The 25,123-nt window shown below is 40.1% G+C and overlaps 1 protein-coding gene across 6 annotated transcripts in view; it reads left to right on the forward strand.

Moving 5' to 3' along the window:
• Window positions 1-25,123, forward strand: part of CHD7 (chromodomain helicase DNA binding protein 7) — a 132,450-nt gene that overhangs the window by 60,019 nt on the left and 47,308 nt on the right. For 5 of the 6 annotated variants that reach the window (XM_063169233.1, XM_063169261.1, XM_063169270.1 and 2 more), the window contains 2 exons: window positions 13,403-13,824; window positions 22,912-23,050. In XM_063169233.1, coding sequence (XP_063025303.1) covers window positions 13,403-13,824; window positions 22,912-23,050 — 561 coding nt within the window. The remainder of the gene's footprint in view (window positions 1-13,402; window positions 13,825-22,911; window positions 23,051-25,123) is intronic. The other variant, XM_063169253.1, reaches the window with a different exon arrangement.

The following is a 25,123-nucleotide window of genomic DNA, read 5'->3' on the forward strand; positions in this document are numbered from 1 at the left end:
TAGTAAATGCATGTGTATGAGGAACAATAGCAGCTTTTAACTCTTCTTTTGTTATTTTCCCAAATACTAAATGTGGGACCCTTAAAATGTGTCAGTATTTATGTTGGTGTAAGCATTAGTGGCTCTGAAAGGGGCGTGTGATGAGGGCATTGGAAAACTGTAATTGTTTCTTACATCTGAGGAGTCTGCCTTGTTGTATCTCCACTTGGCAAGAAGGCTTGGTTGTAACATTTATATATACTTTTTGAAAGTAAGTATAAAGAAAGAATCAAGTAAATGACAGAAAATGTTAAACTATGTTACTTAACACAAAATTTACGTGATTGTGTTTACGGAAAGATGGCAAGCTGCGGTTAAAAAAGATCTGAAGTAGGACTGACGCTACATGTTCCCCATGCCTATAAAATAGGATGTAATCTGTGTATGTAACCTTCTGTGATAGAAGTAGCTTTTTAATGACTTTGGTTTTTTGTTTGAGGTATGGCCTGATAATTTGTTGACTGTATATTATCCAGTAAACCTGATAATGAATATCACTGAATCCCTTGGACCAGGAGGACTCTTCCTACAAACAGTGCCTCTCTTCATATTTTTGTAAAAATAGCTAAACTGATGCCTCGGGTTTTAGCTTTTATATTTTTCACATTCTGTACTGCTTTAGTGTGTAGTTCTGAGCTTCATATCATGGGACAGTAGGCTCTCTTCACTGAGTAGATAGACAAAACAATTCCCTCTCTAGCTGGGGTCCAAGGACAAATGATCCAAATTTCAGGCCCAAAAACATAAACGATGGTGGACTGAAGAGAGAAAAACAAGAAGAATGGGACTTCATAATCTAAAGCTATAACTGGGTAATTAACTCCAATATGCAAATGGGCCAGAACATTACAAAAGTGTGAAACCCTGTGACTGGTCATCCATTTTGTGACCATTTTGGGTTCATCTTGGGTGTAGCCCTGGCTGGGCTCTTGAACTGCCCAAGGTGTATCCATTAAAGCCCTCTAATAAATACCTACTTTATTCTTTAACTCTGCCCAGCCTGTGTTCTAGGTCAGCCTTCACAAGGCATCAAAACTTCACCAGCCACTAATTCATTCATCAAATTAAGTCTTCTATAGAGTGTATTCTCCATTTTACATATGAGTAAACCAGTACAGAGGGATAGGGAATTGCCTGAGGCAAGAGTGATAGTAATGGGATTTGGGGCTGCTTTGTGTGTGTTGTGCTGGGCTCTGTTGCCCTGAAGCTGAAGCCAGTAGTTATCCAAGTAGGTGCTTTCTTGCAGTGATCCTTGAGCAGTTTTCAAGAAGGTCCATGGCAAGTTCTTTGCTGGGAAGCCCTCTTAGTAAGAAATGAGTATCTAATTTAAAAGAAAAGGAAAAAACAAAACCCAACAAAACAAAAGCCCATCTAGGAAAACAAAAGTATCGCAGTGAGTTGAGGCTGGTAGGAAGAAGTAACTTCTCTTTCCTGATGCTCACTGCTTTCATCACTCCTTGTAGTCTTTCCCAAGGTAACATGAGCCTTGTCTTCAGGTTAATGTCATAGTCTTTTAGATCTGATTTAATCTAGAAGTCTCATCTATCCTGTGAACTGCATGAGGCAGCAATTGTAGAGCTACTAGGGAAGAGATGTTCTTGTGGAAAGTTAAGCAATAGGGCATAAAATCCATTTAGTAACAGCAATTATTCTTTGTTTTCTAATATCTGAAATATTTAAATAATTTAGACTAATTCAAAAAAAATTTAAAATGTTTATAATTTACAGTGTGTTTTCTTTGGGATACAATGAACTTTAAGTAATCCTTTTAGGACAGCATTGCATGTTTGCTGTTTCATTTGCAGGTTGATGCATTCTTCAGTGCCTGAAGAAAAGGGTTTGAATTTTTGCTGGACAAGAACAGTTTAATATTGGATAAAAATGGGTTAGCAAAGTAATTCCAAATTATTTGATGTCTAATAGAAGTCAAAGTGATGGTGGCAGTGGGATTTTGGAGTTTCTTTTTCTCTCATGATGTGGTATTTCTTTGTGATTAAGGAAATGACATTTAGAATGTCAAAACATAATGTTACAATTTTAAATTATGAATCTCCTAGTACTAAATGTGCTCACCTTTACTATGAGATTGAAACAGCAGCAATTAAACACTTTGAGATTTGGAGTAGACATAAAGAGTAGAGACAGCTTGATTGAAATACTATGGATGTAATCTTATGGTATCAGAAAACATTTATCAAATATGGACTTTTGGGAGAAAATTCTGAGATGAGGCTCTTTTAATCAGACCAAGTTAGCCAATGCAAAGATTACAATCATTAAATAATAATAATAATTGGTTTAGAGTGGTTTAACTTTCTTTCTTTGGTGGTACCTTAGTATTTTACAGTATTAGAAGTCCATGTGATCAGAGAATTCTGTGTGCTTTTTAAAATATGTAGCAGAAAAGACTTGAGTACAAATTGTAGTTTGAAAAAAAAAAAAAGGACACCAGCACAAGTAATGAATGAAAAGGATTTAATCTTTTGCTTGTGGATACTGTACAACTTCACCTTGCAGAGAGGGAAGATGGCAAGGGAAGAAAAAGATTATTGCATTATTTGCCTAGTGGGTCTCTTTCAGGCATGCAGATAAAATATTGTTGAAGTGAACGTTTGTCAGCTCCAAACTGAAACCAAAGTGTGGACCATCAAAACCTCCAACCAAACCATACCATCTGTGCTGGTAGTGTTTCTTCTAATGCTTTCAGCTAATTTTTCTTGAACTGGTACACTCTTAACTGCAAGATATCTTGGTGAAATTGTAAAAATACCCTATTGCAAACCATGGAAAATTCAGAGTACTCTGTGATTTAATAAAAATATTTAGGGGTGGTATTGTGGAAGTATCTTGGGACTTCAGTGGACTACTCCTTTCTATGGACAGCAGTAAAAACTCAGGAGTTCCAGTCCTTTTCACATCTGTTGAAATCTTTAACATCTAAGGCCATTGGCCTTTCTTTGAACGTGACATACATATTTATACCTTTGGGGAAAACTTGTTATTTCTTGGGGCGTGCAGATAGGGGAAGTGATAAAGTTCTTAGTAAAGACTCTCTATGAATTGCATCCTCTTTTCACCAGCCTTGTCATCTGATGCAAGTTTGTCATTAAATTGTGACTGGTATATTTTTTTTACATGCAGTCTTCTTAAACATGGATGTTAACAAGAGGCTGATGGTAGGGAACTCTAAAAAGAAAAATGCTGGGCTTTTGTTTTCCTAGGTATATAAAGAAGGGGATAGGAAAGTGATAGAGAAGTTGTATCTATTCCTACTATATTGGAACAAAGGTCATACGATAATAAATGTAATGGATTAAAATGCATTTGAAAGCATTTTACTGGTGGTTGCTGTATCTTACTGTTTGTGAATGTTTGGTGTTGTGCTCTTCAGTTGCTGAAGGGCAGCTCAGTCATGTCTGTGAGTGAGGGCTTATTGGGCAGCTGTGATCCCTGTGCTGTCTCTGGGATGGCTTTCTCAGAGGTGGGCTCGTCCTGTTGAAGACCCTTGCATTAGTGTGCCCTCAGAAGAGGGGTGAGGGTTTGTCCTGGGGCAGGTAAGAATGGCAAAACAGAGTGTGAATTGCATCAGGAAGGCTGAAAGGACTGGCTGTGGCTGGTGTCTAAAGCTTCCCAAGACTGGAAGACAGGCCCAGAAGAAAGGCCACTCAGGTGTGCATGTACAAGCAGGGTACAAGCAGGACATCTGAAGGTCGAGTTTGAGGACTTCCTGGTGCAGGCATGTTGTAATAAAGTACAGAGGCATGTAGTGGTGCCAAGTAATCAGATTGGGGCACTATGTAGTTGTAGCCACATGGTGCCCATCTGCTCCTAGTGGATTTCCTTACATTCTATTGCAGTTTGGTACTTTTGCAGTCTGTAACTTCCTCATGAAGGGAAGTGTAGGGAGGAGCACTCACTAATCCCCTTCTCTCTGGTGGCCAATAGGAGAACCTGAGGGAACAGTATGAAGTTATGTCAGGGGAGGTTTGGTTTGGATATTAGGAAAAAGGTTTCTCCCCAGAGATGGCTGGGCACTGGAACAGGCTCCCTGGAGAAGTGGTCACAGCCACAAGCCTGACGGAGAAGCATTTGGATGTTTTCAGGGACATGATGGGATGTCCTGTGCAGGGTCGGGAGCTGGACTTTGGTGATCCTTGTGGACCTCTTCCGAGCCAGGATATGCCATGATTCAGTGATTCATTGTTAAAAAGCATTAGTATTGTCCTTACAAGTAATGAACAGAAGCTCACAGGATGTTCATCAGACAGGTGGACATTTCTCTCATTTCTATTTACTTGATCCTTAAGTGCTGCAGAGCAGGCAGGAGAAAAATGTTTCCTGCCTGCAAGTCTTCAGCTTAATCTAATGAAAAAACCCACCCCAAATATACTGCCCTTCTCTCTATAGTTGTTCTCCTTTCTTTAGACTAAAGTAAACTTTTTATTATGAATTACAAGAAGATGAAGTGTACTTATTCTGAATTCAGATGGAGAATACTTTATTAGATCTTTGGCAAATCAAAAAAGAAGTATTGCTTCTAACTTAACACATACACCTTGTATTGTAAGTTTTTTAATAGTATGTATTTATCAAGTAAATATACAGTATAGTAGCTTATTACCCATCACCTTATATTTTTTACATTTATAGCCTGTTAAGTTAGTTTTTTTGTAACTCTTGGATGTTAGAAGGGGTGAGGGAAAAAATACCAGAATAGAAATGCTCTTGCTGTTGTGGTGTGTAATGCTATTACTGCTACTATTACTTGCAGCAGTGAAAGCACAGATGGAACTTTTTCAGTTGTCTGTGGTCAGAAGAACCAGCACTTGTGCCACGTATGCTTGTCTTTGATTTTCTCCTAAACCTGGTGCCGTGTGCTGCATGTCACTGTGATTTAAATTTGATAACAGGAAGATTATTGATATTAGTAGATATGATCTATTCAAGGTCCCTCTGAAAATGGTTCCCTGAGCAGCTTTAGTCTTCTGTAGAAAAAGCAAAGTTTTAGAGGGCATTTATTGCTTTTATTACTGTAGGCAGGCCCTAAGTGCTTAGTATATCAAGTCAGCCAGGACTGTTGTGTTGCATTTTCTTTTTCTGGGTAGGAAATGGGGTGTTTAGTGGAAATCATATTTGGTACCAGAGCATCGTGAACTATGGTGATAGCAATACAATGTGATGTAGAAACAAGTTACCCTTCAGAGAGGTTGGATCTCCATGCATTTGACATTCGGTAGCTGAATGGAGAGAATTCTGCTGTGGAGGGAGGAGGCTGCATGTACAGGGCAGTACAATTTTGTCTCTCCCCTCAGGACCTTGAATTCCAAAGCATGGCTGTGCCCAAGAGAAGAAGGGTGTTTGCATTTGACTGTTTTGGAGGAACTACTTTGCCTCTACAGTGAAGCAAAGGGGCTGTGGGGAACATGGGCGCAAGCCCAAGAGCAACAATTCAGCCTGTATATAGACTAAAATGTTTAGGTAGTCTTTTGTAATGCTAATTTATTTAATAATAGCAGTTTCATTATTACTGTTTTGGTTGAGTGTGTGCAGATGTTTCTTCCCCTATATTCCCCCTTTACTGGAGAAGCTGAAGTATTTTACTGTATTCTCTGGAGACTCTTTCATCCTGACACATTCTTACTTTACTGTGTGACTTCCCTATCTTGCCTGATGATGAGCAGCCTTGTCTTAGAGGGGTTGGAAAAGACTGATGGTAAATCTCCTGGATATTCTCTAATCCAAGGAATTCTCTAGTAAGCACTAGGTATGCTGTGCCTGGGAATTACTTCACAAAGAGAATACACACATTTTGAAATACAAATGTCACATGGCAGAACCAAAGAACCATTAAGGTTGGAAAAGACCTTTAAGATCCTTAAGTCTGGCAGTCAGCAACTTCTGTGGTAAAACATGTTGGCATGTCCTGACATGTCTTCTGCTTGATAATGGAGCACACGCAAAGTGAAGTTTCCTTTTACTGTGGCCATGTGCAGAGGGCAGGCTTGAGGTGGACAGGCTGTCAACATGAGCAATAAGCTTTCCGTAGAATTCAGTACCTAATTGTCCCACCCTTTCTATGTGTCTCTGCAGCTAGAGCTAGTAAAAACTTGCCAAAATCATGAGTCCTCAACCAGTCTACAAAGTGATGATGGAGAGCAGAGAGTCAGGCTGCTGTTGCATAATACTCAGGACCTGCCCTGCTTGCATTAGGGGTAACCTTATACTGCTAAGTCAGTCTATATTGCAAAGTAGTCTCTGGCAAAAAAAGTATTAATAGAACATTTGTCTTGTTGACCATCGCATCACCAGTTACATACAATCCTTGTGGTAGCTGTTGCAATGTCTTACATTGGAGCATGCGTGCTTCGTTACTGTAGGGGTGGCAGTTGTCTGAGATTGCCTGGTCAATGCTGATTCTGATCAATTCTGATCAATGGACAGCAACTTAGGACATCTCTTATGGGACAAGTTAGTTGTTTCTTGAGCTGTGAACAAACTGGCAGCACTCATTGCACTGGCTGATATTCCACAGCTTAGTAATAGGTCTCACTTTTTCTGTGAGCACAAAGCACTCTACATATAATTGATTTTATAATGAATTTAGAATTATAATGGGATGTTTGCTTTTTGAATGGCCACATTAATATCATTCATCTTTTTTAATCTGTGTTTCTTCACACAGTACATGACCAGTAAATAAATAATTCTATTACTCTAACTGTGCTGAGACTCAATTAAGAAACTCTGTATTTTGCATAGCATGTTTTTATTTCTCCAAATAGTGTAATTGGGTGATATTTTCAGCTCCACCAAATCAGAAATTATGGCAGTTTTACAGTGGTAGCAGAGGGCACTAACATTGGTTTTAATCACTTCCACTCAACTGTTAGGATGCTGTTGGCATCAGATTTATATATTTTTTTGATCCAGAGTTTTTTAAAAAATTCCGGATCAGCAAGTTATAACTTGTTTGTATTTGCACTGTTTTTAACAGTTTCCCAGGAGCAGTAACAGAGTGGGATGACTTAGAATAGTCTTAGATTATTCTGTTTTCTCCTAAGACTTGATTAAGAAATGGTATTGCAGCAGCACTTTACTAAAACATTGACTTTTTTTATGCACAGTAGTTTTGTGTTTCTAGAAAGGTATTACTAGAACTTCTGTTTGCTGTACACTTTCATCTGTGTTCTGAAGAAATATGTCAAGAAATTTAGATTCCTTTCAAGTGTATTTGCAAAATAGACTTTCACTCTCCTGTGGTGTGATGTCTTTCCCTTTATTGCAGAGATCACTGAAAGTGCTTGTTGGTTTATAAATCCCAGTTGTCACTTTGGAACTACAATTTTCTCACGGTTTCTGAATTACTGAGATACCAGTTGTTTCTAAGCAGAATCATTTCCCCCAAAATATTTTAATATTAAGCATTTTCATATAGAACAGTAAAAGAAACTTACACATCTTCACGGTAGTAGTTTCACAGAAAAGGGGAGGGATCATCATTCACAATAAAGGAGAAGAAACTGATCAGTAAAACATATTTTCAAAACAAGGTGTGAATTTAGTCTTGAGGATGTTGCTGAACTTCACCTAGTATAGAAAAAATACTGTACAGCTTTTGCTGAATGTAGGTATTAGCATTTGGCTGGAGTGTTGGTGGTGGTGTTGATTCCTGTTTATTCTAAGGGTTTTACTGATATGGGAGCTCTGCATATGGACAATGTCAGGAAAGTATTTATGAAGGTCTAGAAAGGGTGACACATGTTTCACACTGAGGTGGCACTAAGAGAGGCCTAATTCTGAAAGTACTCATGAGACGAGTTGAGAATTGCAGGGACAAAGCAATGTGTAGAGACATGACTCAGAAACTTTCCAAATTAGTCAAGATGAGTAGTTCATTCTAAATAATCCAGAGGGAGGATGAATCCTATGAATCCTGTCATTAACCTTTGAAAGGAAGAATCCCAGAGCAATTTGGTTATGTGATGGCTTTTAACACCTTTTGGGCTGTCCCATCAGGAAGGATACAAATTCAAAATGAATGATCTCTGTGGCACTAGGTAGAGCTGCTGCTGGAAGCATGCTGTAGTGTGTGTTCTGTTTTCAGAGAATTTGCACAGGTTGTTATTTAAACTTCTCCAAAGTGAAGGGGGTGATTGAACAACAGGCTTGCAGTTGAGAATATTCTGCAATGATTTACCCAAACTAAAATTATCCATTGTATGGAGATCATACTACAGTGGTTCGTATTATGAAGTCAGTGGGGACTGACTGAGCACTTGCTTTACTGTTAGACAACTTAGCAAACCAACATTCAAGAAAATTTAAATGAATTGTTGTAGATCTTTATTTAAATATGGAAAAGACCATGGAATCTGGAAATAATACCTACAAAGGAAATGAAAGTGTAGTCCTGGTAAAAAGTTGGGGTTTTTAAAAATTGTTTCTTGTTTGGTGCTCATGTTTAAATTCACAAAGTTAGCTGAGTCACATCACATACTTTGCTGCTCTTGCTTCATACTTTGTAAAGCTCAGTGTTGGCTCAAGTTGCTGCTCTGTTAGGGAAGTGACACTCAGCTGCTTTCAGTACAGTTGATTGTGGTTCAGTCCTTGTTCAAGCAACAGAAAGGCTCTCCTCCTTAACTTCCCTCCCTGCCACTCGCCCTCATTGGATTAGTCCTACATCTTGTCCATCTTGCTACTTCACATAACAGGCCTGGTTTGAGACAGCTCTCAGTGCTTTGGGCTGGGGAAAATGAGCTTACACTCTAAAAATGTAAGCAGCTGTGAAACACAGGCACATTAGTTTTAATTTTTAAAGTCTTGGTGATACCTATTTGGAAGCTCAAAAATAGGTTTGAATTCCAGAAATTTTGCAGTCTAGAATTAGGCAATTCTATTTCTCTAATACTGTTTTCATTTTTAATTTCCTTGGGTATTTTTGGCTGTTACTGGCAATGCTGTATAGCCTGTTGTGCCACAAATTGTTTTAACACTTTAGAGTTTGAAGAATCTCTGTTTTTCTCTAATAAGCTGCAATCTTTAGGACTGTCCTGCATTGTGATATTGCATGTTAATAGCATTGATTAACTGTCGAGCAGTGGGAACTGATGAGAAAATGTCCATTGTAAAATTAAATGGAATTACTGAAGGCTGTGCCATGCTGCTGGTTAGGGAGGTGACTAGCCCCAGTAGTCGCTGGTAGGAGTATTAATGTGAGCTCCAGGTTTTTTCACATGATTAAAACAGGCCATCTGTTCTTTGTTAAATGTTTACAAAAACAGCTTTTCTCTAAAAGATTTAAAGAGATGTGGGTCTAGTAAACACACCAATATTTTTGAGCACCTTTTTCACCTTATTTCAAATAATACCAAAAATAATTCTGCTGCAATATCAAATAGGATGAATAGCTATTTGTGTTTAATCTCCACTGGTTTCTTTCCCATGGAAGATTAAATTCTGTACTAACATACTAAATTATGGCTTTGTTACTACTAAAAGCAGCAGGAGAAGCAATTTCTGTGAAGTATGCAGATAATTTTTTTCAATCTTTTGATAAAAAATTTGTAATATACATATTTTTTAAAATTCTATAAATGGAAAATAGGGTTCTTTCATTAGAAATCGTGACCCTGTAACTAGAGCTAATCCTTTCTAGATTTAAAGAAGTAGAACTATTTGAAATAATTCCCTGTGGTAGCTTAATCTAATATTTATAGTGAAAGCCTGTTGTTCGTCCTTTTCTCCCTTCTTAAGAAAGAGCAGACAAGTGGTTTGGGGTAAGAAAATGCATCTTTCAAGCTGCTTCCAGTCTCTTCTCAGTAGATTTGTGCTGCTTCTACACAGCTTCACACTAGGGAGCAATGTGGGGTTGTCAGTTAGGGATAAACGGTTTTAGCATATTGCAGATGTACAGCCACAGACTTCCTAGAAAAATAAAAGTATTCACAGCTCTTTCTTTGAAAGAGTGCTATAATTTAGAAAATCATGTATAAGTGGATTACAAAATGTGCCAAACTGCAAGGGGAGTGGCACGTGGCAAAAGTAATATATTTTCAAGTAATAGCAAATACAACCTACAAAGCCTAATTAGGGCAGAATTGTCTTTTTGTAGCTGCAATTCCAGCAATGTAGCTGTAGTTCCAGAGATTCTGAATTATATGAACCAAAACCATAGTATTATTATGCTTGGTAATGCACATAACTTGATCCTTTAAATTAAAGGCAGTAAGTTTGGAGTATTTTTAGTATTTGTTTCAGGCATAATGTTTTAGTCTAATGTATAGTTGTTCTAGAGCCTGAGGATGACTCTTGTGGATAAGGTTTCTGAAAAGTAAGAATCTGAAATTTCACAGGGTACTACAGTCTGGCAGCAATTGCTGCCATTCTCAGGGCCTTGCATTCTGGCCAGACCTTACATTAAAACTGGAACTGTCAAGTCATGAAGAGCTGACACTGCTATTGTGGAGATTGGAAAGATTTGCTTGTGACCCTGCTGAAAGTTGTTGTTCAGACTTAAACAAACAAAAACAACCCACAAGTCTTACAAAGGCAGCAAGGATTTATTTTTTTTAATATTGAAACATTTATAAAATATAATATTTATTCAATGATCGTCACACCACTAATGAAGTTATAGTGTTGAAAATTTTGTAAAATTAAATGTACATGGCATTACTGGATTTCTCGTGGTTTTTAATATTCGTTGACTTGGCTGTTTTGTATGCATAAGAGGAAGAAAAATAAAACTACTGATTCTGACCTGTTCTAGAAAGTTGTGCCTTATACATAAAGCTTCTAGGTAATTGTAAAAGTCTCTCTTAATAAGGCAAACTAATAAAGTAGTGCCGAATTCAAGGTACTTGCTCAATACAAAATCTACAAATAATGGAAAGAAAACCCTGGAGTTCTTGTATGTTATATATAGCAGGTGAGCAGTATTTTAAAACAGGATTGAGTATGGTAGGGGACAGATCAGCGAAAAAATTGGTGAAACTTGCACTTGGAATTTCTGCAAAATGTAGGATGCATGAGATACAAAAGTAGGTAATGCAGAAATATATTGATTGTCTTTCAAAAACAGAGGTGAAAAGTACTGCTCTGAAAACTCAGGGATAAGAGGTATTTACAGATGATCTCAGTAATATTCCTGTATTTTCCTACCTAAAAATTATGGTTAGTGCAAGCACATAACAGTCTGAGGTACAAAGAAGACAGTTTTATTCTGTGTCATATAACAAATCTGAGACAATTCAGTCAACCAAATTCACAACCAATCAGAACATTTTAAAGGATCTCCATTTTATGTAATGCATAATTGGCCTGCAGAACTCATTGTTACCACTGACTTTGTGGGGTAGTGTTTTCAACACAGATACTCAGTTTTTGTGAACTTTCCAGCACAGAGCTGTACATGCCAGTGGTGACTACAGATCTCTAGAACAGGTGTTGGTTGATACTTCACAATGCCTGTAGCATGAGGTGGTCTTGAAGTGGGGCTGATGGATGCAGTGCTAATGCAGTGAGTGCATGGGGCTTTCATTACAGCTGGATTTCCATTGCAACTTAGACCCTGTTGCTCTAAAAAGGATCTTAATAAACATGTGGAGGACAGAAACATGCAGAAGTCACCCTTGGAAGTCCTCGCTTAAGCTAGGAGATGCAGACTATCAGTCTGTCACTCAGGCCTTCCCTCTTGTTCTGTCTCTTCCATGAAGAACTGTAGTGTGTAGCATATACCATTCAGACCTCTCAGACAGCAGAAAAAAATTCCTGTCTTACCTTCCTGGCAACCTTGCTCCTTTTGCTTCTGAGTATTTGAGTGTGCTCAGTGCACAGTGGGTTTATGTTACTGTGAAGAAATGGCAGAAGTAGTTGGGACTGCACTGGTTCTGTTTGTTTACATTCAGGAAATTGTATTAAAATATTTAGGAATATACACATGCATTCACTTTCTCATGTAATATTGTCAATAATTTTGTTTCCTTAATCTTAAGTGCATTTTTATTTAGATCTAGATGGCTGAAGGTGATTATCAGTATATGCCCATCAGTTCTCCTCATGCTTAGGGAATGGTTTTGTAGTCATTCATTTGCGTGCTTGCCACTTCTTGGTAAGTGCCATTGGAAAAAAAAGTGGAGAAAAGGAATAGCAAAGAGCATTGCAGGTACACTGGCACTGCTTTTCATAGAAGTAAAATTCTTATTTGTTATTAACTTTTCTTCTCCACAGTTCAGCAGGTCAAATATCTCAAATGGCTGTCCTTTTATACCATGATTAATCCACCTAAGGTCATCCTGACTTAATTTTTAGGGAACAGAAAAGGAGAAACGGAATCACAGAGAGAGGGTGGGTAAAATGATCTGACCATATATGTAGGTGCAAGAAAGGCATCAGTACAGTGTCATGCTCTTACTTTTCTTCTAGAAAAGCACTGTCATCCTGCATTTATAACCATGGGCAGGCAGGGAGAAGCAGGTCAGAGCTTTGGCAGGCTGCAAAGTCATGGTGGAGCTTAGATATCTTTTGACTGCAGACTCATGGATCTTTGTGTAGAACAGAACCATTGAAGTGAAAATAGTTGTCAGTATATCCAAAATTTTTTAGTTCAGGTTTTAACATTTGTGTAATTATACGTAGGTTTTCCTGTAGTTTGTAAGTTTGGTGTAAACCTGATATGCTATAGAGACTTTGAAATAGGCTGTTTATGCAGGCTTATAAACACTTACTGTAGTTCTCTGTCCAGTCTGGAGCAGGAACAAATCTGTTTTGAGTGCAAGCTGGAAGCAGTGGATCTTTGATATAAAATGTAACCTTTTTCAAGTGACTTGATCCTTCACTTGCTGATCAAAATACCTCCTGTCACAGATGTACCAATGTAAATTGCCTTAACTAATTTTTTGTCAATATAGCTTGTGAATACACTTTTATTCTCCTTCAAATGTTTAGAAACAAAGTTTAACAATTTTCTCCCCAAAGGACAGAATTCTAGTGCAGCTTAATAATTTTTAATAAGTTAATCATTTTACTAACAACTATTTTGAAATGTCTGAAATAACAATTGCTTTTATTTTGTATTGATGTGTTGTAGACTAAATGTTTTCTATATTTCCACTTTATACAAGCTTTAGAATACTTTAACCCTTGATACATCAAGAATCTCTGATCATTTTGCTACTGTCCTGACTGCAAAAAGCATTTTTCTTTACTGTACTACTGCACAGTGTGTCAGATATGCTGACTCTTGTTAATAGGTTAATCTTGTGCTTAATATTTTCTCCCTCTGTTACCTCATGCTCTGAAAGAGCAAAATTTTCAAAATCAAAGTTGCAGATCTCCAACTTTTATTTCTCTTTATCTCTCTCAGCATTCTCCGTCGGAACCCTTTTTAGAGAAACCAGTGCCGGATATGACTCAGGTTAGTGGACCGAATACCCAGCTAGTGAAAAGCGATGATTATCTGCCATCAATTGAGCCGCAGCCACAGCAAAAGAAAAAGAAAAAGAAAAACAATCACATTGCTGCAGAAGGTCCCAGTAAAGGTTTTGGTAAGGAAGACTTTCCTGGGGGACTTGACAGCCAGAATCTAAGCAGAAACTCAGTGGATTGCTCCCAAGAAGACAAGAAGAAAAAGAAAAAGCCCAAGGCAAAAAAAGAACCGAAGGATCCTAAAGAACCCAAGGAAAAGAAGGAACCCAAGACCCCCAAAGTCCCTAAGACCCCTAAAGAGCCAAAGGAAAAGAAAGCGAAAAATACCACGCCAAAACCCAAGACCAGCAAAAAGGCTAGGTAAGTCAGGAAACTTGTATATGCAATAAGAGATAAACAGTGTGTTTGTGGGATTTCTAGAGCATCTGTGCTAAATGGCGTGGGTGGAGAGGAAATCTTGTTTTGTCGTCTGCCTTATACCATCTACAACATCATGTTTTTGAGAAGCTTGGGCACATTTCTCTTGTTTGACTTTCCTGTTTATGGCTTCACAGTTATTTTAAGCAAGCTGGAAAGGCAGAAGGTTAGTTTTTCCTTTCAAGGCAGAAAAGTTTCTGGATGTGTTAGATTTCAAAAGTAACTCTTTCTCCTCTAATGCTCATCTGTCTTTGTGTGTGGTTTTTGTGTTGAGACATTAAACAGCTTCAGTATTAATGTAGGGTTTCAGAGATGAAGGCTGAGAGTAAAATGGTTTGATGATGTTTTTCCCTACATAAAGAAATTAGGTACTTCACATTGTTGTATGCTGTACAACCCTTACAGACAGTGTTTTATACTAACACAACTCACGGGCTCTAATCTCTGCTGTTAAAAAGGCATTTTTTATATTGATATGTCCTCACCTTAGGGATGATATTAATTTTCCTGTTTCACATAAAAACAATTTTCCTAGCAGAAAATCTTTGTGGTTAGACCAGATGGTTCAACCATGTTTCTTAACTGGGTTTTTTAACTTGCCATTCAGCATCGTGTACCTTTATCGGGATAGGCTTAAAACGTTCCAGAGTAGTACAAGAAAGCATAAACTGTCATTACACATGAATAAATATGTCATAGGTAATAACACAGATTCTTTCCTTGTCCCTCAAGTCCCTAAACACTGTGGTTATAAATGCCTACTTGGAAGAAAACTGAGACCACAAAGACATTAAAGCTCAATATTTTTTTTCATTTGTACCTAGAATTTCTTACAACTGTTCTGAATTTGTTCCAAACATCTGAATCTGTTTTTCAAGATGTGGCTGGAGTTATATTTTATAACTTCCAGATGGAAGCACAGCCAGACTTGGTTAATCCAAATCAGTTTTCAAAATCCATTTGTATTAGGGTTTAAAAATTGCACTTAATGAATCAGCTTTGCATATATTCTACAAGACTATTTATTGGTTAGGTTTGATACAGCTCTATAGCTAAATGAGGATGGACAGTAAGATGTTATTGCTTTAGCAAGACAGAAAAGTTTCTGTACTAGCAGAGATGATATTTCCTGAAGAATTGATGAACACTGGCTTGTAAAATCAAGTGTTGTTGTGTACAGGTTATATTAACTGATCAGTAAAGTACAGTTGGTCAGCCTATCCCTATTGCAGCATTTACTTTGGCTGTGTACCAGACTTTCCTAAGGATTGGGTTTACATACACCGCACCAATTCACAGTTTAGAAAATCTCAGAAGTTATATATCATCCAATATGTCTTTTTCAAATGAAAGTACTATATCAGCTAAAATAGCCTTTTCATAGAATCACAAAATGGTTGGGGTTGAAAGGGGCCCCTGGAGATCATGTAGTTCAACGCCCTTGCTAAAGCAGGTTCACCTATAGCAGATTGCATGGGGTCCATCCAGGACCAGGTTTTTACTATCTCCAGGGAAGGAAACTCCACAAACCCTGTGGGTAGCCTGTTCCAGTGCTCTGTCACCCTCAGTGTAAAGGTTTTTTTTTTTTAGACAGATGGAACTTCCTGTGTTTCAGTTTGTACCCACTGTCTCACGTCCTGTCAGTGAGCACCTCTGAGCAGTGTCTGGCCCCGCTGTTTCCACACCCATCCTTAAGATACTTGTATGCATTGCTAATATTTCTTCCCAGTCATCTCCAGGCTGAACAGGTGAAACTTCCTCAGACTTTCCTCTAAAGACAGGTACTCCAGTTCCCTAGCCTCACAGGTTCCAAGGCTGACCAGGCTGCATCATAAATGTTACTGAGCATTTCCCAGAATTTTGCTGCCAAAAAGTAAAGCCTGTTTACTGCAGGACTTCTCAGTTGACTACATTGAAGCCTTGTTTGATAAACCATGGTTAGAAGGAGTCTGCCTCAAAACTCAAAAACACCCTGATGGTCTGGACATCAGAGCTCAGAGCTGGTCTGTCCTGACCATTCCATCCTAATACTTCTATGCACATCTTCTCTAAATCTTGGGACATGCAGTGCAGATTAAAGGAGCAGTGTTTCCTCTGAAGGAACTAAACACTGCTTGTTTAATTGTGTTTGTAGGCGAGTCTTCATCTGCTTTCCCATGCAATGACTCTTGTCCTTTGCTGGCTAGGTGACTTACTGTATTCTAGTAAGTACTAAGCCCTGTTGTTTTACCTGTGAGAGAAACACATTTGGAGCAGCAGCAAGAGCATTGGGTGTTCCTTGTGCTTACTCAGGGGTGTGGAGAAAGTCCTACTTTTGCCATAATGGGCTTGTGTCTCTTGTTACCAAATGCTCTGCTGAAAACAAGGTTGTTCTCATTTTGCGGTCTTGTCAGCTTCAATATTAAGCTTCTTTGAAGAACCCAGAGACTGTGTGGGGATCCCATGCTGCCAAAGAATTTTAAATCAGTGAAAGAAACTTGCTTACTTTGGCAACATCAAAGACTGGGGAACCTGTCCAGTGACAGATGACTGAATCAAGTTTTTAAAATAAATCATCAGTCCAAATCATATAAGTCACAGTATTTCAGCAGCACTAACCCCAGAAAGGAAATATTACAGTAGCTTAGGTGAGTGAGATTAATGCTTGTTAATACAGATTATGGATGATTAGGTAGAAGTAAAATATTTTTATAAAGTTAGTGTCTGGCATGTCTTTACTGCTACTGCTTATAGTGCTCATTATTTTGCTTCTAAGCATTGAAAGGAATAGTGTGGTTTATAAATCTAAAAATGCTGTGTGTAACTAATGGTCCTCATTCCTGAGTAAGATGATCAGCTTCAATAGAAGAGTTTTGCAATCGTGTAAAATTAAGGTAAATAAAGTTAGGTATTTATTGAAGAGCAGTATTTTTTGGATAGAGCATAACTAGTCCTTAATAGTTAAGTTTGACACATGGATTAAAAAAATCTGATGTTTAATTATCATAACCATTTTGTAATTTAATATAGCTCATAACCCTGTTATTTTAGTTCAAATTCCAACTAAAATGATAATCCTTTTATGTGACAAACAAAAACAAAACCCCAGAAGCTCTATCCTTCACATCTCTGTTATCTTTGGTGCAAGTTGCAACAAAATGAGCAGCCTGCCTCACTGAAATGCACCTTCATGTGAGGGACAAGTCAGATTGGAAAACAGAAGAACCTGATTAGTTTAATGGGGGTTTGAATTGTGTCATGGGATCTCAAAAAGAAAGGAAATGCCCAAATTTTCTGCTATTATGTTAAACTGCACAGTGAAAGAAAGATCACACATTTATATTTCACTATTAACTTTTAATGGCTATTTGCCCAATCCTTCCAATACTGAAGGACAAATACAGCGGTGACTAAAAAAAATAACACTGGCAAAACAAATCTCTTGTGGACCAAACTAGTCAAGTTTGAAAGCAAACTAGGATCAGAAGTGAAGGGTTTTCATTAAATTGAGTGGGTACTGAGTATTATGTGGACTCTAAACTTTATGAAGCCAGCTTCAGGCACATGCAAAGCAGGCAGATTTTTCCAAAAGTAGAGGAAAGGGAAAGGCAAGTAATCCTACTGAATTGCAAAGTCATGGCTCAGATGTCTGTTCCTCCTGTGCCTGTCCCTGGAGGAGATGAGGACCACCTGTTTGAGAAGATCACGCTGCAGCACAGCTGATCTCTCTCCTGCTGCTTCCTATGAAACCCTAGAGACTGGCCACCGAGTATGGTGGCAGGAGCAGGAACTATTTGCAAGGGCCAAATGGCAGCTATTTGCAGGAGCTCTTGCCGTGTCCCATCTCCTCAAAGCAGTGGGCTGTGCTTTGCAGGGCTGCTCGTAGCTGCTTCCTCCCCTCCCTGTGGCAGGCAAAGCTTCATCTTCCCCACACACTGAGCGGCAGCCTGGGACACAGTGTAGGGCGAGTGGGTTGTTTCTTACAAGGGGAGTGCTAAACATGAGCATAATGAAGGTTTTTAGAGGAAGGTGGAGAAGAGCTTTTTTGGCACATGGTTTGGCTGTTTGTTGTATCGGAAAGGGGATGGCTCCTGGCCACGGAAGTGGGAAGAGGCGGCTGTGTGGGGGAGCGGTGCGGACAGCAGGACACAGCACCCTGGGGAGCCGTAGGACAGGAAGAGAGGTCCCGAGGCAGTGGTGGTAGTTTCCACTCCCAAGGTCAGATCATCCTGAGCGAGGCAGGAAGGGGCTGCCTTTGGGAGAGAACAGGAAATCGTGCGAGATTTCCATGCATGAGTCCGCTGAGGCTGTTCCTGTTCACACCTGTCCTCATCTCCCTTTTGAACCAGCCCAGCTGCCTGATATTTACCTTTGCTTGTGCTGCAGGGCAGGCCTTGTAGGCTTCACTATTATCAAAGCCTCTTAGTAATTTGGCTGACTTTTCAGGCTGGAAAAAACCTTGTTGTGTATTGTTTTTCCTACTTTTGTGATATGTAAAAACTGATTTTAAAAGAAGCTTTGATTACATTAGGAGCTTTAAAAAAAATTGTTTTCCTTGGGTAAGGCAGTGGAGTCTAAGTCTCGCATCTCTGACATTTTGAGAAGATGGGATTGTTTTTCAGTGTTTTTATGCTCCACAGTGAATGTGTAAAGCTAGGATACAATAATGATTCTGTTACAGGACAGTGTTCCTAAATGGTAAAACAAAAATCAGTGATGCATATGACTTCCTTTAGATCATAGAATTATAGGAATAACATCATCCAAGTCATGATAGTTGTCATGTCAGAAATTTTACTAATAAATAGATCTGTCAGTTACCCAGATCAGGTGAAGTAGTTACACAGGGTAAACATACAGGCTAATTCCCCCCCTTAATCCTGCAAAGCATGTCATGATTTTGGGGTAATTTTTGAGTCAGATGGTTTGCCCTTCTAAGTTTCTGGAGTTTCACCTAGCTCTCTTGAGGGCTGCTGAGCTGATACAAAACATTTTGTTGGAGTTTGGATATCTTTCTCAAATTGTAAATCTAGCTCTCATTTTAGTTGTCCTACTTACTGTTTTCCTTTTCAGCCTCTTTTTCTTTGCGTTGTTTGCTTGTTTGACCTTCTGCAGGTTGTCTTTGTACTGATCCTCTCTGGTCAGTATGGTGTGCAGTCCTCAGGGGTAAGAAGATGAAACCAGAAAGGGATGTTGGACAGTGAGATTGTAAAAGACCTAATCTGAAATGTCTGTATTTATATCACTTAAATTGAGGGATGAGTTCAACTGATGGTTTTTAAATATGTCAAAGTTTTGTATGTGGCAAATACGGCTCCAGTTTGTCCTAGATTTATGGTTCTTGTTTTGAGACTGAACACTTACTTTGTCACTAGTGGGCCTTGGCTAAATTTTGCATTCATGTATGTGTAAAAGCAAATATGAGAGATAGTTGTTTTAACGTGTATGTTACAGTTTACCTTCCTTGTTGCCAGACTTGGAAAGTACAAATCATGTGCACCCAGTGTTGAACACTGACAGGGAGTCCTAATGGTAGAGTCTCAGAACAATCTCTGAGTACTTGCCTGCTCTTCATGTGGAAGGATAATTCTGTTCCAGGCTAATGCTGAGTGTGATCTGCTGGAAAGTGCAAAGGCTGAGTCCAAAGTGGGTACATCTAACTGTCAGGAGCAAATCACACTGGCTCCATGGGAAGGTGAGGAACGGTTGCTGGCAATGCAAGGAAACTGATGCTTTCACTGGCCAGATGAAGCTCCTGCGTGTGTCATGCACTGGGAAGCAGCGTGTCCCTGCGTTTAGAGGGGTGGTGCTGTTCTATTTCTACTTCATTTTTTTTTTTTTCTTCCTTTCCCTTTCCTTCAAAGAAGTTGTAGCTGTGCATTTAAAAAGAGCGGTTCTGGTGCTGAATTTAGAATTTAAAATTCCCGGTGGAGCTGCACACGGGCTTTGTTCTCCGCAAGCTGGTCGCTCTTTCACGTGTGTGTTTATAACTGGTCTGGAAAGGGAAGTGATTTGAAACTTTGTCCCAATCGCTTCGACCGCGTCTCCGTTGCCGAGGGTGCCTGTGTATGCCGAGGGCTCGGGGGTGGATACAGGTCATGGCTCGGACAGAGAAAGCTCTCCCGGAGGCCAGGCCGGAGCCCGTGTCGGGCCGGCCCTGCCCGCAGCGCCGGGCCCTTTGTCTGCGCCCGGCCGGCAGCGCAGCGCGGTCGGTGGCTCGGCGGGCCCTCGTTAGCGCTGCCCGGCCTTTCAGCAGGCTGGTGTTTTATCCCGCCTAGCCCACGCTATTCTTCCCGGCTTTAAGCCTGTTATTCACAGGCAGCCGTGCACCGGGGGCACGGCACGACGGCTGAGCTTTAATTGCGCGCCCCGCTCCGATTTACGGGGGTCGGGGGGGAAAAGCGCCGGGCTGCCAGCGCGCTTCACCTGGCGGCCACCGTCACCTTCCATTTAAACAAGTTGGAGAAACGCGCAAAGCGGCGTTTTGTGTTTGTTTTGCTTTGTGGCTGTTTGGCGTTCGGTTTCGAGCGGCGTTTTTGGAAGCGGTTCGGCGGTGATTTGCTGGCGGCCGGTGTGTGTGCGGCGGGGGTTCCCGTGCCGCGGCCGCGCAGGTGCCGGGAGCGGGCGGGCGCTGATTGAGGGAAGCAGATGGCAGCGCTCGGTGGCCGCCGGCCAGCGGAGCAGGTGCTGGTCACGTGGCCGCGGGTTGCCGGGGCGACGCCAGCGCTCTCGGCGTGCGGATGAAAAGGCGAAGGGGGCCCCGCTTCAGCTGCGGCTTTTTGTGCCATTGGTGGCAGCCAGAGCGGAAACAAGCGCCGGCGGGGAGGGAGGGGAGCCCGCCGGGCACCGAGCGACTGAGGGAGGGAGGCAGGCAGGGAGGGAGGGACGCGCGCTGCCCGGCCCGGCCGCCTCTCGGGGCTCGCCCTCTGCCCGCGCTCCTCCCGCCGTGCCAAACTCTGCCCCCGCTGTGCCCGCGCTCCTCCCGCCGGGTCCAACTCTTCCCCTCACAGCCCCTTTCATTTTTAATTCTTTTTTTAATTGTCACAGTTTAAGGTAGGCTTTTTTTGAGTTTTGTCGAGTCCTATTAATTTCACAGGATTGTTAGGGTTGGAAGGCGCCTCTGGAGATCATCTCATCCAAGCCCCCTGCCAAGTCAGGGTCACCCAGAGCAGGTGACACAGGAAGGTGTCCAGGTGGGTTTTGAATGTCTCCAGAGAGAGAGACTCCACAACCTCTCTGGGCAGCCTGTTCAGGACTCTGCCACCCTTAATGTAAGGAAGTTCTTCCTCATGTTGAGGTGGAACTTCTGTTTTTGTTTCTGGCCCTCGCTCCTTGTCTTGTCACTGTGCACCACTGAAGAGAGTCTGGTGCCATCCTCTTGATACCTGCTGTTGAGATGCTTATATGCATTAATGAATCACAGAATTCTTAGGAATGGAAGTGTCCTCTGTAGATCATCTAGTCTCAGTCTTCTCTTTAAATAGGCCCAGCTCCCACAGTCTCTCCTCTTAAGAGAGATGCTCCAGACCCCTAATCACTGTGCTCCTCTTCAGTATCCTATTCACTAGCTCCTTGTCTTTGTTTCACTGAGGAGTCCAGAACTGGACACAGTACTCCAGATATGGCCTCTGTAGGGCTAAGTGGAGATAATTTTGCAATAATACAAATCCATGTTCAAAACTCACAGTCTTTTCATGTGTAATTTTTTTAAATTATTTTTTTAAACTTGGAAATCAGTGCTAGTTTACGCATAGGCTGCAAGGAGAAAATAACGCTGTAGCCAAGTTGTCGAAGTCCTGAAGAGACATGTGACTGTATTGGAAAAGTTTAAATTACAGATCCAAAATACACTGTTGGTGGGCTAATGTACTGATCAAAATGAACAAACTTTAAGCTGTTGTTTAAATGAGAAATTACAAATATGAGGATCATGAAGAAAAAACAAACCTGGGCAGTCTTCCTGGTATGAAAGTAAAGCGATGAGAATGTAGAAACCATATAAAAATGACTTATATAGTGCTTGGTGACCTGTGCTTGCCATGTGTCAGGTACCAGTACACAGCTCTGCTCTGCTGTCAGCCATCTCAGCAACTTCCCATATCAAGCCGCTCACGCTGGGAATGGGCTGCTGGGAGCTGACCACAAAAAACTAGTAAAAACCTGCCTCAGACTCAAAGGCTAGATATGCTTTAAAATACTACCTTCTACCATTGATTTTTGTTGCCATTTAAAAATTTCCCCCTTGCCATGCTGCATATCATTTCAGTTTGTGATTTGGTGACAGTGTATTTAAAGCTGTATTTTGATGGCATATTTAAAGCTGTATTTTGATACATATGTCTTCACCCATTTCCAAGCCAGTGAGGGCAATTGGAGACAGTCCCAGCTCTTCAGGTGATGAATGTTTTCATGGGGGAGGAAGGGAAGGGACTACACTTAAAAAATCATTGTCAGTGGATATAGCTTTCTGGTATTGTGTAGATGCTGAGATGCTAGTATGGTGGTTTTTTTCCCCCTGTACAAGCTGTAGTTACATGTATTGAAGCTGTATGGGTGCCCTCAGCACTGACACTAAAGTGCATTTCCTGCTTGGAAATAGCAGGGATTGTAGAAGAAGATGAATTCAGTCCTTAGTTTTGGTAATGCTTGCTCTGGTTCTGCTTGCCTGGGCTGCACAGGTAATACAAGACAAGCACATGCGTAATCCTTTTTCTCTTCTCATGTGTCAGGTTGTCCAAACACTGCTTTCAGAAAGTGCAGGTTCTGAAGAGAGCAACTCTTCCTTTCCCATCTCATTTTTAGTTTCTTGTTGGGTACACATCGAGTGTCGCTGTCTAAGGTCTTGAAGGAAAGAAGGGAGGTGTCTGTTCTTAAGGCTTGTGTAGTGATGGCCCATGCATCACTGATTTTGCAGTTACTTTGAAATACTTAAGAAAGGCAGTTGAAAATAATGAAGTCACTCAAAACAAACATCTCATGGATCAATTGTTTTTTAAGCACCTCTTGCTTATGTTTTTCTACAAATACTGATTAAAAATACCTCTGTTTCAGTAGCAAGAAGCAAGATTCAGAAGCCAATGCTGCGAAGAAAAAGGTTAACAAGGGAAAGGAAGGTTCTGAAAATTCAGATTTGGAAAAAACTCCACCACCATCACCTCATCCCGAAGATGAAGATGATCCAGGGGTTCAGGTAATGCTATAGTTGAAGTTCATTGTAGGCTTTGACAACTTAGAAGCATAAAACAATAGTTCTTGTGGTCTTTGTTACAGAGATACAGGTATTTGGATAATTTCTGTATAGTTTACAAAGAAGGTGAGAAATTAAAATCACCGTGGTGAATATTTTACAAAAACAAGTATTTTTCATCATAATTTTGCTTTACAGTCTTGTTGCTTGCAGATATGTGTACAGTGCTGCTGAGTTTTCACACATTCTCTTTGATTGCTGTTGCAGTTATGGTGCTGAATGTTCTGTTCTCTAGACTTAATGTACTATTACAAGGCCTTCTTATAAGCTTGGTGATTATTTTTGCATTGGCTTTGCAAACCTTCTGAAACCACGAATGAGACATGACAGGGCAGAGTGTTGGAAACATGCATGTCAAGCACTTGTAGCTACACTGCTTTAGTGGATAAGAGGCTTTTTTTGCAGAGTTCACATTGATTGATTTCTCTTGACCACTGCACACCTATCGCCTTCTGTCCAACCTTTGTTTCACGTAAGCAGATCTGGAAATAGAGTAGCATAAGTTTTGTGTGCTCTGTCATTTGGCATGTTAAGAAGTGGTCAGCTCCTGGCTTGCTTCTGCTGGCAGGGTTTAGAGTGGGCACTAAAAGTAAGAATCCGCTCATGAAGAGGTAGGGGCAAATTGTGGTGGGGCAAGTATGAGACTCCTGTGTAGTCATACCAGTGTACATGAAATCCACTGCATTTGTCCTTTGCACATCAGGTTGTGGGTGGATTGCTTTTGGTTATGAGAGATATTCAGACCAATGATCAATTGGAAATGGTCAAAGTTGCCTGGTGAAGGCTTTGGCAAACAGTTGTCCTACAAAAGCATGGTTTATGCCCTTCCTCCCACTATTTTCAAGAAGAATATAGTAAATAATGAAATGTGAACAATCTAGTATATTCTAGTTAAAACCAAAAGAAGCAGTATGAGAGGGTGTTCTTCCTGACTCCTTCAGACTGTGTATTGTGAATTAGAGAAGTTGTGTTAAACCATGAAGATATTAAAGTGTTTGAAGAATTGAGTTTTCTGTTCTGTGCTGCAAATCTCTGCCAGCCTGATTGAAGACACTGGCAAAAGATGAAGAAACTTGAGGGCTTCAGATGGGTTTTTTGGGTTAGTTTGTAGGTGATTATATTCCATTTACAGTTCAATATTTCTGCATGGCTTGCTTGTTTTCAGTTTAATGGAACAAAAACTTTTGTTTTGTCAAACACAATTGGGTGATAAACATTATGTTTGATTTTTTTTAATTTTTATTTTTTTTGTAAATAGAAGTGCTAGGGCACTTGCATCACTTTTTAATTAAATGTAGCAAAGTATTTCAGGAAATTTTCTGTTTTCTTAGTACTGTCTTGCACACTGCATGCTATAATGCACTTCTTTGCATGAACTTAGGAAAAGGTTCCAACCATATTTGCTGGGACAACTACAGTTAATAAACTTTTTATGTATTTCTCAACTGAGATTGATGTTACTCAGTTGTCCAAGACACAGTTGCATTCTTAGTGTTAAATCCTGAGCCTTCTGTGGAGATATTATGTAGTAATGCACAGTGATGCATTGTTTTGTTTAAAGAGCAGAAATACTTGTGTGTTATGCAGGTTTTTTATATTCCATGATCAAACCTATTACTCACCTTCCTACCTGTAGATCAGTTAATGAGTTAAATTATGGTGCAGGTAAATACATGCACAGTTTCTGTCAACAGTGCATAACAATTGCAAAACCACATTGAATGTAAGAGGAAACAGGAAGTTCATCAAGTTGAAAAAATATCAAATAAAGGCTACCATTATGCTTTAGGTATTCTTTCTGTTAGGGAAATGGAAGAAGAGATTTTTGGCACCAAAAATAATGGTGTCCTCTGTAGGACTTACCTACAGAGTCAGAAGAAAATTGGTATTTTCCCATCAGTGATCATGTAAATCAAGATGCAAATTTTTTCAAGTGTTACTATTTTGAAGTATAAAAATATTGTTTTCTGGAAACCCCCATAAGTTACTGCATTAAAGGTAGAAGTCACGTCACCA

Source organism: Melospiza melodia, chromosome 1 (genome assembly GCF_035770615.1).
Source record: "Melospiza melodia melodia isolate bMelMel2 chromosome 1, bMelMel2.pri, whole genome shotgun sequence".
In the NCBI taxonomy this organism is placed as follows: Eukaryota; Metazoa; Chordata; class Aves; order Passeriformes; family Passerellidae; genus Melospiza; species Melospiza melodia.